The sequence below is a fragment of the Pimephales promelas genome, chromosome 16, assembly GCF_988280905.1.
Source record: "Pimephales promelas chromosome 16, fPimPro1.hap1.1, whole genome shotgun sequence".
Classification (NCBI taxonomy): domain Eukaryota; kingdom Metazoa; phylum Chordata; class Actinopteri; order Cypriniformes; family Leuciscidae; genus Pimephales; species Pimephales promelas.
In genome coordinates, this window is record NC_142784.1 from 24,631,081 (window position 1) to 24,643,813 (window position 12,733).

A 12,733-nucleotide genomic window follows, 5' to 3' on the forward strand; every position below is an offset into this window, starting at 1 on the left:
TAACAACATGAGGGTGACTAAACAATAAAAATGTAGTATTCGGTCTCTGCTGTGTGACTAATGGGTTACTTTATTTTGTGTTTTGTCAGTATTGGAGATCCTGCAGTTGGTGACAAAAAGAGATTTGTTTTTGGCTGACACTCACATTCTGGAGCTGGAGCAGGAGTGTAGGGAGGCCGAATCTCCTACGGCAGGGGGCACTGAGGATTTCACCAGCCCCAGCAGCAAAGACAGCAGTCGGCGCAAAGCCAAAGATGTGGAGCTGCTGTACGAGGCCCTGCAGAAAGAGTTGTGGGACGTGGTAAGGGACTCTCTGCGTTGCCCCACCGCCGGACCCAACCTGGGCCTGGTGGTCCAGGTGCTTCAGCAGGAGGAGCAAGCCGATCGGGACTGGGCTCAGAGCGAACGAGCCGCTCCAGGAGGCCCACGGCCGAGGGAGTTCAAGAAACGCTGGAGGGAGGCGGTGGTTCAGTTAGCTGATGCAAACTTACCCCAGCATGAAGAAGCACAGGCAGGCGAGCTAGCCGCTTATCTAGATAAGCTTAGAGTCCGCATGGTGGAGGACCTTGGGGCGGCTCGCCGTAATGTGACGTCTGTATATCCGGTGGAATATGACTCTTTCCAAGTGTACACACACAGCTACCACCAGGCTGTTACCCGTCGTCTACAGGCGATCACCAATGGAGATCTGCAGATCATTGACATATACTCTATGCTAGACTGGCTCTACAACATTTACAATAGGTAAAAAGTAGTTTGACTAGGTTAATGTCCTCAAAGGGATTTTATTGAATATTCAAAACGTCAATTCTCATTAAAATGAAACCAAACTGTGACCATGGTTTGTCAAGCTCTAAAAAAGTACTATAAAAGTGGTCCTTCTGAAGCCATATTCAAATGTGATGTCAGGTTTGACGGCATCAGTTCTTATGTGTCTTGTAACTGGACAAAATGCAACAAGTTTGAATATGCATGCGTAAAAAAGGATATTTCATGATTGAAGATCTTTTTTTTGACAACTCAAACTTCAAGCTTTTCCTCATACATACCTATCATAAGAGAATTTAGCATATTTAGTTATATGTTTCATTTTTGTGGTGTTTTTGACATGTTTTGGAGCTTGACAGGCCCAATCCTCAGTAACTTTTATTGTATAGGAAACATATATTATGCAAAATATCTTTGTTGTGTGTTTCATCGAAAATTCTACTATTGAGAGCTATTGAAATGGCTTTAGGATGAATAGATTTTGACCGATAAAAATTATTTTAGAGGAACAACACTACCATTAAAAAGTTTGGGGTCTGTAAGATTTTTAATTTTAATTTTTTTTTTGATGAAAGAAAACTAATACTTATTAATACTTAATATTAATACTTATATTCAGCAAGTATTTATTAAATTAATGAAAAGTGACAAAAGGTGACATTTATAATGTTACAACCATAGATTGTAAAAGGTTATAACATATATCTATATATTAACATTGATATTAAGAAATGTTTCTTTAGCAGCAAATCACCATGTTGGAATTTGTGAATGATCATGTGACACTGAAGACTTGAGGAATTGCTGCTGAAAATCTAGCTTTACCATCACAGAAATATATATATATATATATGAACATTTTAAAATATATTAAAATAGAACGCAGTTGTTTTACATTGTTACTGTTTTTTACTAAATGAATGTAGCCTTGGTGAGCATAAAAACCAAAAAAGATAACTATAGCGATAACTATACACAGACACGATATTGTTTATTCTGAACGCACAGCTCAAGCTCTTTAATGCAGGATGGATTCTGATTGGCTGTTAATGTTTTTAACTGGAAATAATTCTTCTGAAAGTGAAAATATTTTGTATTGTATAGTTATCGTACTTTGTTTGTATTATATCTTACTGACCCCAACATTTTTATTGAACGATAATGTATCATTTCTCAGTTGTCAAGTCACATAAAACTACAACAAACCTAAAACAGTTATAAATAGCTTCTGGTTGATATGAGAGGTGAAACCCACTCTTGTACCTTCCCATTCCTGTTCCTTCATAATTCAATGTTTCCTTATGAGTGAAGTCCAGACTCAGTTTGTAATTTGCTCTTCCTGTTGTTGCTGCAGAGATGTCCTTGGAACAGTCACCATAACAACACCCATTAACCTCTCGCAGCTCGGCCCACTGCTGCCGACAGAGACGGTGGAAAAATTGGAGCTCGACTGCCTCAACTCAGTCAGGGTAAGAACTGAAATTCTCAAACCTCATCCCCAAGTATCTTCTAGCCTTTTCTGCGTACCTCAAACAACGGCACATCCTGTCCACTCCAAGAGATGGCTGGTCGTTTCAACCTGCACGGTCAATTAGAGTGCGGCATTTCAGGGTCAACGCACGGCTTTCCTGTCTACATTGAGCACTACACAATAGAAGTCAGTTAGACAACACATTTTCCCCTTCACTCATTAAGCAACATGAATGTTTGGTCTTTTAATAATCCTTTAGCCCGTCCAGAAAAGAGTGACATTTGTCAAATACTTAACACATTGAATGGCTTAATAGTGTGATTGTTTCCTTAGGGATGCAATATGCACCTAGTGCCCTATATGACCTCTCACAGCAAGGACGCTGGTAATGAGTGTGTTGAAATGTTGTGTTTTCCAGGGGAAAGTGACCAATGAGCTGTCTCAGGTTCTGGAGGAGGAGGAAAAGAAATGGCTGGACACCCTGAACATCGAAGAGTATCAGATACCTCTGGCTCGCACTGTTATTCAGGTCAGCACAGGGCCACATGGACCATTTATGCTCATTTATGTATATAATAAGATATTGTGCTTGACATATGAAGTTAAGAGCATGTGATATCACATGTTGCCTCAAGTCATTTTCTTAGTGTTGATTTTGTGTATAATAATGGCCCACTGTTTCGTTAGCAGTATGTGCAGCAGGTTTTAACACTTGGTCTGTTGTTAGAACAAAACTTAAGACATGTTGAATGGCAATCATGCACCTCTGTGTAACAAGAAAATAGTCTCTCAGCTTGAATCGACATAAATAAACACTTCATATTGTGAGCATGTTTCCATTACAGTATATTGTTTTTGTAGGCTCTGTATTGCACCCTAGTGGACATAAAGGGTATTAAGGGAAATAGTCAGTCACTTTATTTGGTTGCTGAAGTAGTAAGAGCATTGAGCAAAATATTTCAAGACTAAATTGAGGAATTCAAATTATTTTGTAACGGTTTTTAATATACAAAATTCACTTAATAACATATTTTCTTACATTTTGACTTATAGAGGCTACAGGAGGACCTTGAGAGATCTGCAGCCGTAAACAGACATTTGGGCTCACGGGTTGCTCAATGCAGTCTCAACGGACTGGCAGATTTCCTGTACAGGTGGGAAAATAATACATGAAAAGTGACACAAGAGGAGTGACTTAGATTTTTTTTTCTTTAATTAATACTCAGAAAGGAAAGATTAAATTGATCAAAAATTGACAGGAAAGACGTGTATAATTTTACAGATTTCTACAAATAAATGCTGTTCTTTTGAACTTGTTAAAGAATCTTGAGAAAAAAAATGATCACAATTTCCACAATCATATAAGAAGCACAACTGTTTTCAACATTGATAACAATGAATGTTTCTTGAGCAGCAAATCAGCAGAATGATTTCTGAAGGATCATGTGACATTGAAGACTTGAGTAATGATGCTGAAAATTCAGGAATAAATTACAGTTTAAAATATATTCAAATAAAAAAAATATTTTAAATTGTAATAATATTTCCCAATATTACAGTTTTACTGTATTTTTGATCAAAAAAAATGCAGCCTTGTTGAGCAGAAGAGTTTCTTTCAAAAATATATAAACTTTATATACCTTAAAAATGTTCTTCTTTTTTATTTAGTTCATTTCCATAGAAAATGTGTAATAATAACCACATACCATCCTTAAGTACTTTGTTTTTTTATGCATAGTTTTCAGAGAAAGGTGGAGATGTTCCATGAGATGCTAGTGAACAGCTTTGGAGAAAATGAAGACGGTTATATCGCTAAAACCATCGCTCTTGTCAACTGCAGTCCACCGTTTAGGTTGGCTCCCTCAAAATCTTTCATTTAGACTTTTTTTGTTGTTGTTGTTTTAATGTGTTTAAAGTGCTGGGTAGATTGCTTACAAATTGTAGTGGGTTACTGATTCCAAAGAACATGACAAACAATTGTCCATCATAATCCATTACATTACACATGAAAGTAATGTAATCTGCTTTTAGATTACTTTTTACATAGCTTGTTTATCACATTGATTTGAATAGGATAATATTGTATCATATAAAAATAAAACTACAAAGCGAAAGAAATATATATTCCATTCTTTATCAACCACATGAAATGCATTAAATATTACATTACATCTGGGTTTCCCATTCTGAGGTTCATCATGGAACTGAATGAAATTATACAAATTTTAAATAAAAACTATCAAAATAATACTTACTAAAAATATTTTTAGTGTACCTGCATGTTATTTGACTCTTAATCGACATCAGAGAACCATGAACTGAAAGTAATTTTTAATTGTTATTTCTATTGTTATATTATTGACCTAACTTACTTAGTAACTTAAAATCTCAGGGGGTTCTTCAAATATATTAGGTCAAAGAGGTTCAGCGGACAAAAAAGTTGGGGAATCCCTGCATTGCATGTAAATAACGTGATTTGTACATTTTAATGTGTTTGAAAGACAAAAACCTTGCAAAGACAGACAGTAATACATGGTTAAATGACTCACTGCGTGATCATTTAAATAATAATGTGTTCGTCAGGAGATGATTAGATATGAAATGTTGCAATGCTGAGAAAACACTTTTTAAAAGTGAAATTTCTGTAAATTCAGTGATCAAATACTATAGGTCTCAGTTTTCAGTGATAGACACAAACCTGGGGCTTCTGAACGCACTGTATCTAAGCACTAGGCTTTTTTAGAAATGAAAATTATTTTTAAAAAGTGTAGGGAAGATCAATGAATTATTAATAATTTACTGCCATTGTGAGATTAACATGTAATCAATAAAAAGTACACTGAAAAAAATAATATGCTTTATCTAATCAATAAAATTGTGGCAACATATTACAAGCAATATTATTAATTAAATTGTACAAATTAGAATTCATTAGAATATTAATTTGATTAACTATTACTCAATTCTAATTTGTTCGATTTAATAAATAATATTGCTTGTAATCTGTTGCCACAATTTTATTGATTAGATAAAGCATATTCATTTTTACTGTGTAACTGTAGCCTGATTATAATTTTTTTTAAATATAATATATTCAAAATACAAATGCTTGATTTTTGTAATCTTATTACAGAATAGCACTGCATGTTTGTAATATAAATTGGTGTGTTTAGGAGCTTTGTGGAGCGTTGCAGCCAGTGTGACCCCTCAACCAGCGAGGACTCGATTCGTAGAGCTAACACCGCACTGGACAGGATAGTCAACTTGACTGTGAGAGTGCTGAACGACAGACTTTTTGAGCATATCAGGGTGAGGCTGCCACAGATCACCCCACACTTCCTCACATAGACATGTTTGTGGCGCAGGCACGCACGCACGCACATATTCTTCAAATACCTTATGTTCATCGTGTACCTCTTTCCAAGAATATTAAGAATATCTTATCAGCATTTCCCCTATGGGTTGTTCTCAAGGATGTTGTTTTGCACAGCCACTCTATCTCTGAGACACTAAAATAGCAGCACTATGTGAAAAACCCTAGTGAATTAGATGTTTTTGGCCTGACGCCGAACGGTATTCAGTGTTTGCTGTACAGACTGGCATTACCAGCTCTCGTGGGCCACATAGTTTTGCTGCATCCTTTTTACCATGATGGTGCTTTAACAGGAAGTTAGCTGTACTATCTTGACTCTAAATATGAAAGCCCTCACATCCTGATGAAGACAAATATAGTACATTCCAGTGTGTACTGTGTAGGTCATTTCTAATCCAGTGCTTTCTGTCTCATTTCACATAGCCCTTCTTTGATAAACTGATTAAACGGAAATGGTTGAGCAACACTGAGCCTTTTGAGCAAATTGGGGCACTTATAAAAGAACACTTCAAGAAGTTTCGCAGGATGGACAATCCACCTTACGAGGTAAACAATGATTTCAATAATGTCAATTCTTTCCCTCAAACCTGCCAGATCATTATAAATTATGTTATTATCCCAAAGTAAACCCCTTTAGCTTGAAACAAGACCCAATTTGTGTCATGTATGTCCTTTTTTGGGTTTATTTTGAGATAAAACCCAACAGAGTGTATTTATCTCTTATTTACTTTGTCCTCTTAGGTCCTGGTGGGGGAGGTTCACCGGCGCGTGATGACTGAATATGTGCGGGCCATCATGAGGGGCAGAATCATCTGCACATCACTTAAAATGAGGAAGAGAATGGCTGGCCGCCTTCGTGATGAAGGAAAGCACCTAAAAGCTCTCTTCAAAGAACTGGTGAGTCACTTCTCTGGATATATACAGTATATATATCAGGGGCATAGAATTTAGTAGGGACGTGTCCCTACCAATCTGAATTGACACTGATATATCCCTGGCAATAATTTCGATCAAAACTTAAAATATATTTGAAGAGTTCAGATGCAAAAGCATCTAAGTGCCATTTGAAATTTTCTTCTACAATGATCATTTTTATCAAGCTTGTATATTTAAGTTCAGTAATTTCACTTCCATGGCAATTCATAGGTAATCTTCATTGTCATTTAAGTGAAATTACTGAACTTAAATATATAAGCTTGATAAAAATGATCATTTTAGAAGAAAATTTCAAATGGCACTTAGAGGCTTTTGCATCTGAACTCTTCATTTATACTACAGGGCTGTTGAATGCTTGATTCTGATTGGTTGAGAACGTTCTAAGGTGTGCAATTATTTTGTAGTTTCAGGCAGGTTTGACTGCATTACAGCTCTATATCACTGCGCTTAGTTAACTATAATAATGGAAAATAGGATACAATTCATAACAAGATAAAACATGCAGCCCCATGCACTTGATCTGCAATTTTCGATGTCTGACTTCACAATCAATGGACACATATAGTTTAATTTTGATAAATAAAGTATGTAGTCCTATCTATAATAGGCTAAATAGAAAATTAAACTGAAAAGGCTATATAAATAAATTAATAGTCCTGCTGCATGGATTTTCCTAATTATTCCAGATAATATAACAAATAAATAATTATTGATAGGCCTACTTGTTAAAAGGGTAATGCAGGGTAAAAGGGTAAAAATAATGCACACCAGGTGTGCATTATGTTTCTAATAATTCAATGGCCTGTCGTCAATTATTCCTTACATATTGTTGTCCCCGTCCCCAGCAATTTCAAAATCAAACCAACGCCACTGATATAAACAAAGGTTTTAACTAATATATACAGATAAATATGTGTGTGTGTGTGTGTTTGTATGTGATGATAGCAATTTAATAATAGCAATTAAGTAAAGTTGGTTTGGTTAATTTTAAATTGATAGAATCAAAGGTGCCAGTATGAAGATTTTTTTTAAGCAGTTACGTAATTATGGTTCTCTGTTTTCCATTCATCCCAGCACCTCATATGTCACTGTAACATGGAAAATGTAAACCTTTATACTGGAAATTTGGAGATCATTTTATTTGATATTATTTAAAACAAAAAATTCATGAAATCCTCATTCCCCAGATTAATTACACTTGGCAAAATGTCATGTCCTGTTTTTAGCTAGTTGCTAAATATATTTTAATCACCCCCAAATCATCTACAGCCAACAACTTTTAAACAAAAGAGATGTTTTGAAGAATGGGCATTTCTGGAGGCAGATGGCCAAACAGGGCATCTCTATGACCCACCCAAGCGCTCCTTTCCCCTGTGCAGCGTCCGCCCCTTGCTCCAGTTAAAACATCCGTTTGTCACCTCGGTGGACAACAGGATGCCCTTGTTTATGGAAGAATATCCAAGCCTGGGCCTTTGAAGTCATAACTTGCCTTTAAGGTCAAACTGAGAGTCAGGAAGAACTGCCTTGGTGTAACGGGCATACAGATATTTACTCGCAATCGGAACAACATGTGCTCCCACACTTAATCCTCTAGGTTTTTGTTTTTTCCAGACACAAGGGTAAAAATAGCCTTCTCTGATTGTACATTGGAGGCCCTGTGATCTTAGGCTGTCTGTCAGAAGTCATTGTACATTGTATTTTTTGGAAAATGTAGCACATTTATGGGAGTCTTAGTGTGAGTACCAGGCCGTTTTTTTTAAATCCGAGCGTTCATCTACACGTTCCAGTGGCTGATGGGTCTCGACAAATGAAGGGTTTATACAGATCTGATGTTATCTCGCTTGTTTGCCCCCATCCAGGAATCGTCCGCCTCATGGCTCGACAGTGCTATTCCTCACCTATCGGAGATCATCCTCTTGGAGGACACTCCCTCCATCCAAATGGAAGTTGGCATGCTGGTACGGGAATTCCCTGACATACGGTGAGTGTTTTAAGGGGCAGTGTGTCGCTACGCCGGGACACCTTGTAGCCCCTGATATGATCGAGGTCAAAAAGCAGAGAGCTCAGGTCATCTGACAAATATGGTCATTCTGTTTGATAGCGAAAGAGGGCCTTGTAAAAGCAAACAAGACTTTTGCGGTTTCCTGATTTTTATGGGAGACTGTTTGGTTATCCTAGATTCGCATGAAAGGTGTATAGTTGTCCAGCTCTGAGTCCTCACAAAGACAAAGCAAAAACACAGGCATCCTGCCAGGGCCTGACCCAAAAGCTCCATGGTTTAACCTAGAGAGGGCAGTTGCCTAATCAAGAGTTCTGCCGAATCCAGAGGAAGCTCTCTTCTGTGGAATGTGTGCTAAATAAAGCTTGAAACTTCAGATAGATGACCTAGATGTGCTGCTGGCTCTATTGTTTAGGATTAGCAACACCTTTGGGTTTTAAACTGATGAACACTTGGAATCTCCTCCATATACCAGCCGTATCCTCGCACATTTTATGATCTAGGAAACTTTAAATGAACAGGAGCCAACTCTGGGAAAAGTTAAATGAGGATTTTTCGCACCCTGGCAATGCTACGGACATTATAGCATATCATGATAATTCCCATTTTATTATATTTCTATTCCATTTCTCTTTTTTTTCTCAAAAAAAATCATATATATATATATATATATATATATACAGTATATATATATACAGTATATATATATATATATATATATATTACTTATATCATTTATATAATTGCTTCAGTTTTATATAAAAGTCTATTTTAAAAGTCTTCAGTTTCACACAGTCCTTCAGAAATCATTCTAATTTGCTGATTTGAGGCTCAAGAAATATTTATAATTATTATGAATATTGAAAACAGTTTTTGTGTAAACCATGATACATTTTTCAGGATTCTTTGATGAATGAAGGTCAAAATAATGCCATTTTTGTCAAATGTTTACTGTCTTATGTCCCTTTTGATGGTCAATTTCAGTTGAATAAAAGTATGAATTACTTCCACAAAAACAAAAACTAACCCCTAACCTTTAAACTCTAGTGTTTTTTGGGATTTTTTTCTTTTTCTTTTCTGTAGAAAAAAATTAAATCATTTTGGCTTGTTCTTTAAAAGACAAACAAAGAATGTAATGAGAAATTCACTCAGAATTAAAGTCTTTTCCAGAACAGTTTCAATGCTGATCACTCACCATAAAAACCCTGTTGCTGTTTATTTAAGTAGTTTAGCCATTCTAAATGCTTCATTGTTATTATGACTCTGTGTGTTTATTGCTAATATGACCATACATCTAATACAGTACATCATTCAAGAGTGAATACATATTTCCTGTATTTTTCAGGAGGAAGCATGTCTCTGCCATACTCAATATCCGTGGGATGACCCGACAAACAGAGAGGCAGGAGATCTTGAATATAGTGAAAGACATTGAGAACAGCGACAGCGTCATGCGGGTGTCCCGTGACAGGGCTCTCTTCGCTGAGGTGCCAGTGACGTCAGAAGTACACTGTCTAAACGTGGGCCTGAGCCGCATCGCCCTCACCGCCTCGTCCCTCTTCTCCAGCATGCGGTTCCGGCGCAGAAGGACTACAACTAGGGAAAACCAGGATGACATGCTGTAATCCATCTGAAATAGATGCTCGAGTCGCCCCTCACACAGCACTGGAACAATACCGACAGCACAGCATTTGTTTCTAAAATGTTTGCATGTGCCATTGTCATGTCATAAGGAGCTAAGTAGAGGCATCTTGCCCAAATGACACTACAGTTGGAGTCCCTACAACTGTTTTTGCACAACTAGCATTACAAAGGCTTGTGTGAAATGCAGTGGCACCAAAATATTGTGGCACTTTAGCTACACTTAAAAATGTCTTTGCTTTATATAACAAAATATCAAATCAAGTGGAATTTATTATTTAAAAAAAGATTATGAAAGCACACTTTTCAAGCAGACATTTCACAAACGATGTTTTAAATGATCCACATTAGATAAACTGTTCAAAATTACGACAAATCGTATGACAAATCGAACATGTTCGCATAGAACTTCAGAAAGTTATTGCATAAATGTCAAGAAAGGTGTTCATGGGAAAAGTCTAGCATCATTTCATTTCTAATACAATGAAATGTATACATTTTGTGTATCTGAAAATGTCCATACTTTTTGGGGTTTTTTCTTGAATTGATATATTTGAATATATAGTGCAACCATCTCTAAAAATAGCTTTTAGAATTGTAAATTTCAGGGGTCACAAGAGTGTTTATTGTAAAAAAAAAAAAATCGTAACTACTGATGAAAACACTGCTTGGTTTTGGGATTTACTATGTTTTCTTAATCATACCATTTATCATTTTGACTTTTGTGATTGTAATTGTTAGGGATGAAATTGTATTTTCATTGTAGTTGCACATGACTGATGACTGATTTTAAGGTACTATGCATTTGCAGTTATCTTTAATCTTTCAATTATTTTTTATCATATTTAAGTGGATAATTTAGTGATCCAATCGTCTGTTATCTTGTCATGAAAGATAACTATATTTTGGTATTTTGTTTAAGATTATTCAAATTTACCTGTGAAAGAAATCAAGAGGGACTATTTATGTATTGCACGACTTATTTATTGCACCAGTAATTTCATTGCGCTATAATCAATACTGAAAATATAAAAAACAACCAACCCAAACACACTTTAAAGAAAATGTGGGCAAAATAATTCGTTTTGGGTTTGTTTACCTAAAAAAAACTGATGGATAGAACTATTCAAATAATGTTTATGGAGTCTACATTTACCAGTTTCAGTTTGTTTTCCAAATATATAATTTTTTCATCCAACTTGTCTTTTTAGCAATTGTTTGATGAGTCTGTGTATGTTGTTGTGTGAACACCATGGAAAAGAGATACATTTCAGTTAATTTTAGGGTACTCTGCATGTTGCTACATATGAAAGACTTTTAAACTGATATTTTGGTTATAGGAAGAACGTTTATTTTACAGTGTACATATATTAAATCACATATAATAAATGATGGAGGATCAGACATTTCAGCCTTTGTTTTTTGCTCTTCTTCTCTCTTTTTTTTAAACTATGAGTCATAACATCCACTGACAACAACATACGTTAGTCTGTGGGCTTGTGTGTTCCTGTGATTCGCTTGCTTTGACGTCACATCAACCCTCTTACATCATCATCATCGTATCCTGCGCGTGTCCGCCACCGCTGTCCTTGGTGCTGAGCGCAAATCCAAGCCGAGGCAAAGACGCATGCGCAACGGCTATAGACACATTAAATATATTTACAACACTCTATCAGTGAAGAGTACAGTGATCAGTCATTTTTTCATTAATCATACTTTGCTTAAATTATTTTTACACCAGCAGCCTCTTTTTTAAACAATATGGCTATCAGGCGATCATGGCGATGACCAACACATTTTATTTTCAAAAATCTATTGTAGGCATATAGCTAGGCTAACTACAAAGCCATCAATGGGAACCTGCCATTAAAAAACAGCACATTAAGCTTTCAGCTAAAATAAAAATGTAAACAAAATAAACTACTGATCATAACAATTCATGAGGACAAATGAAAGAAAAATAGGAATGCTTGGCCAAAAACAACAAGCGATTAACGTCGATTGTTAATCCATTTATAAACCATTATACCCACGAGCAGCGTTCCATAATTTGTTATAATTCATAAAGACCAATTCATGAGTTGGTCATAACTCAGTGAACTGGTAACAGTTCTCCCACATGGGCTTCTGACGAGTAGCCTAGCCTATATCTGGTATGTCGACCTCTGGAGTAGCCTATAACTGGCCATCTTCTATGGGGAAAAATAGGCCAACTATCAGCAAGAACGCGTGCGAATAATTTCCACTCGATTTTCGTCTCAGTAATTTAAAATTATGTGATAAAACCTAAACTTATCACTGCTGGTGGTCACACTGTCACCACTTTGATTTGACCTAAACAGTTAATTTATCGCAGGCTAAAATTTAAAATGTAAATTTTTCATAAATTCACCTTTCAATTTTGATGGTTTGGATTTTTTTACAGCAAGGATATGAATTGGTCAGATGAGCTCTCTCTCTCATATAAAAATGAAGTTTTTGCATCTCATCGGATTAGTACACTAGATGGCGCACTTCTCAAACAAACAAACAAATAAACAAAGAA

At 36.0% G+C, this 12,733-nt stretch overlaps 1 protein-coding gene across 2 annotated transcripts in view; it reads left to right on the plus strand.

Moving 5' to 3' along the window:
* Nucleotides 1-11,592, plus strand: part of exoc3l2b (exocyst complex component 3 like 2b) — a 31,797-nt gene extending 20,205 nt beyond the window's left edge. For both annotated transcript variants that reach the window (XM_089121287.1, XM_089121286.1), the window contains exons 4-13: nt 90-744; nt 2,123-2,237; nt 2,658-2,768; nt 3,293-3,393; nt 3,978-4,091; nt 5,413-5,548; nt 6,036-6,158; nt 6,354-6,509; nt 8,408-8,529; nt 9,893-11,592. In XM_089121287.1, coding sequence (XP_088977413.1) covers nt 90-744; nt 2,123-2,237; nt 2,658-2,768; nt 3,293-3,393; nt 3,978-4,091; nt 5,413-5,548; nt 6,036-6,158; nt 6,354-6,509; nt 8,408-8,529; nt 9,893-10,172 — 1,913 coding nt within the window. In that variant the 3' untranslated portion in view covers nt 10,173-11,592. The remainder of the gene's footprint in view (nt 1-89; nt 745-2,122; nt 2,238-2,657; nt 2,769-3,292; nt 3,394-3,977; nt 4,092-5,412; nt 5,549-6,035; nt 6,159-6,353; nt 6,510-8,407; nt 8,530-9,892) is intronic.
* The last annotated feature ends 1,141 nt before the right edge of the window (nt 11,593-12,733 follow it).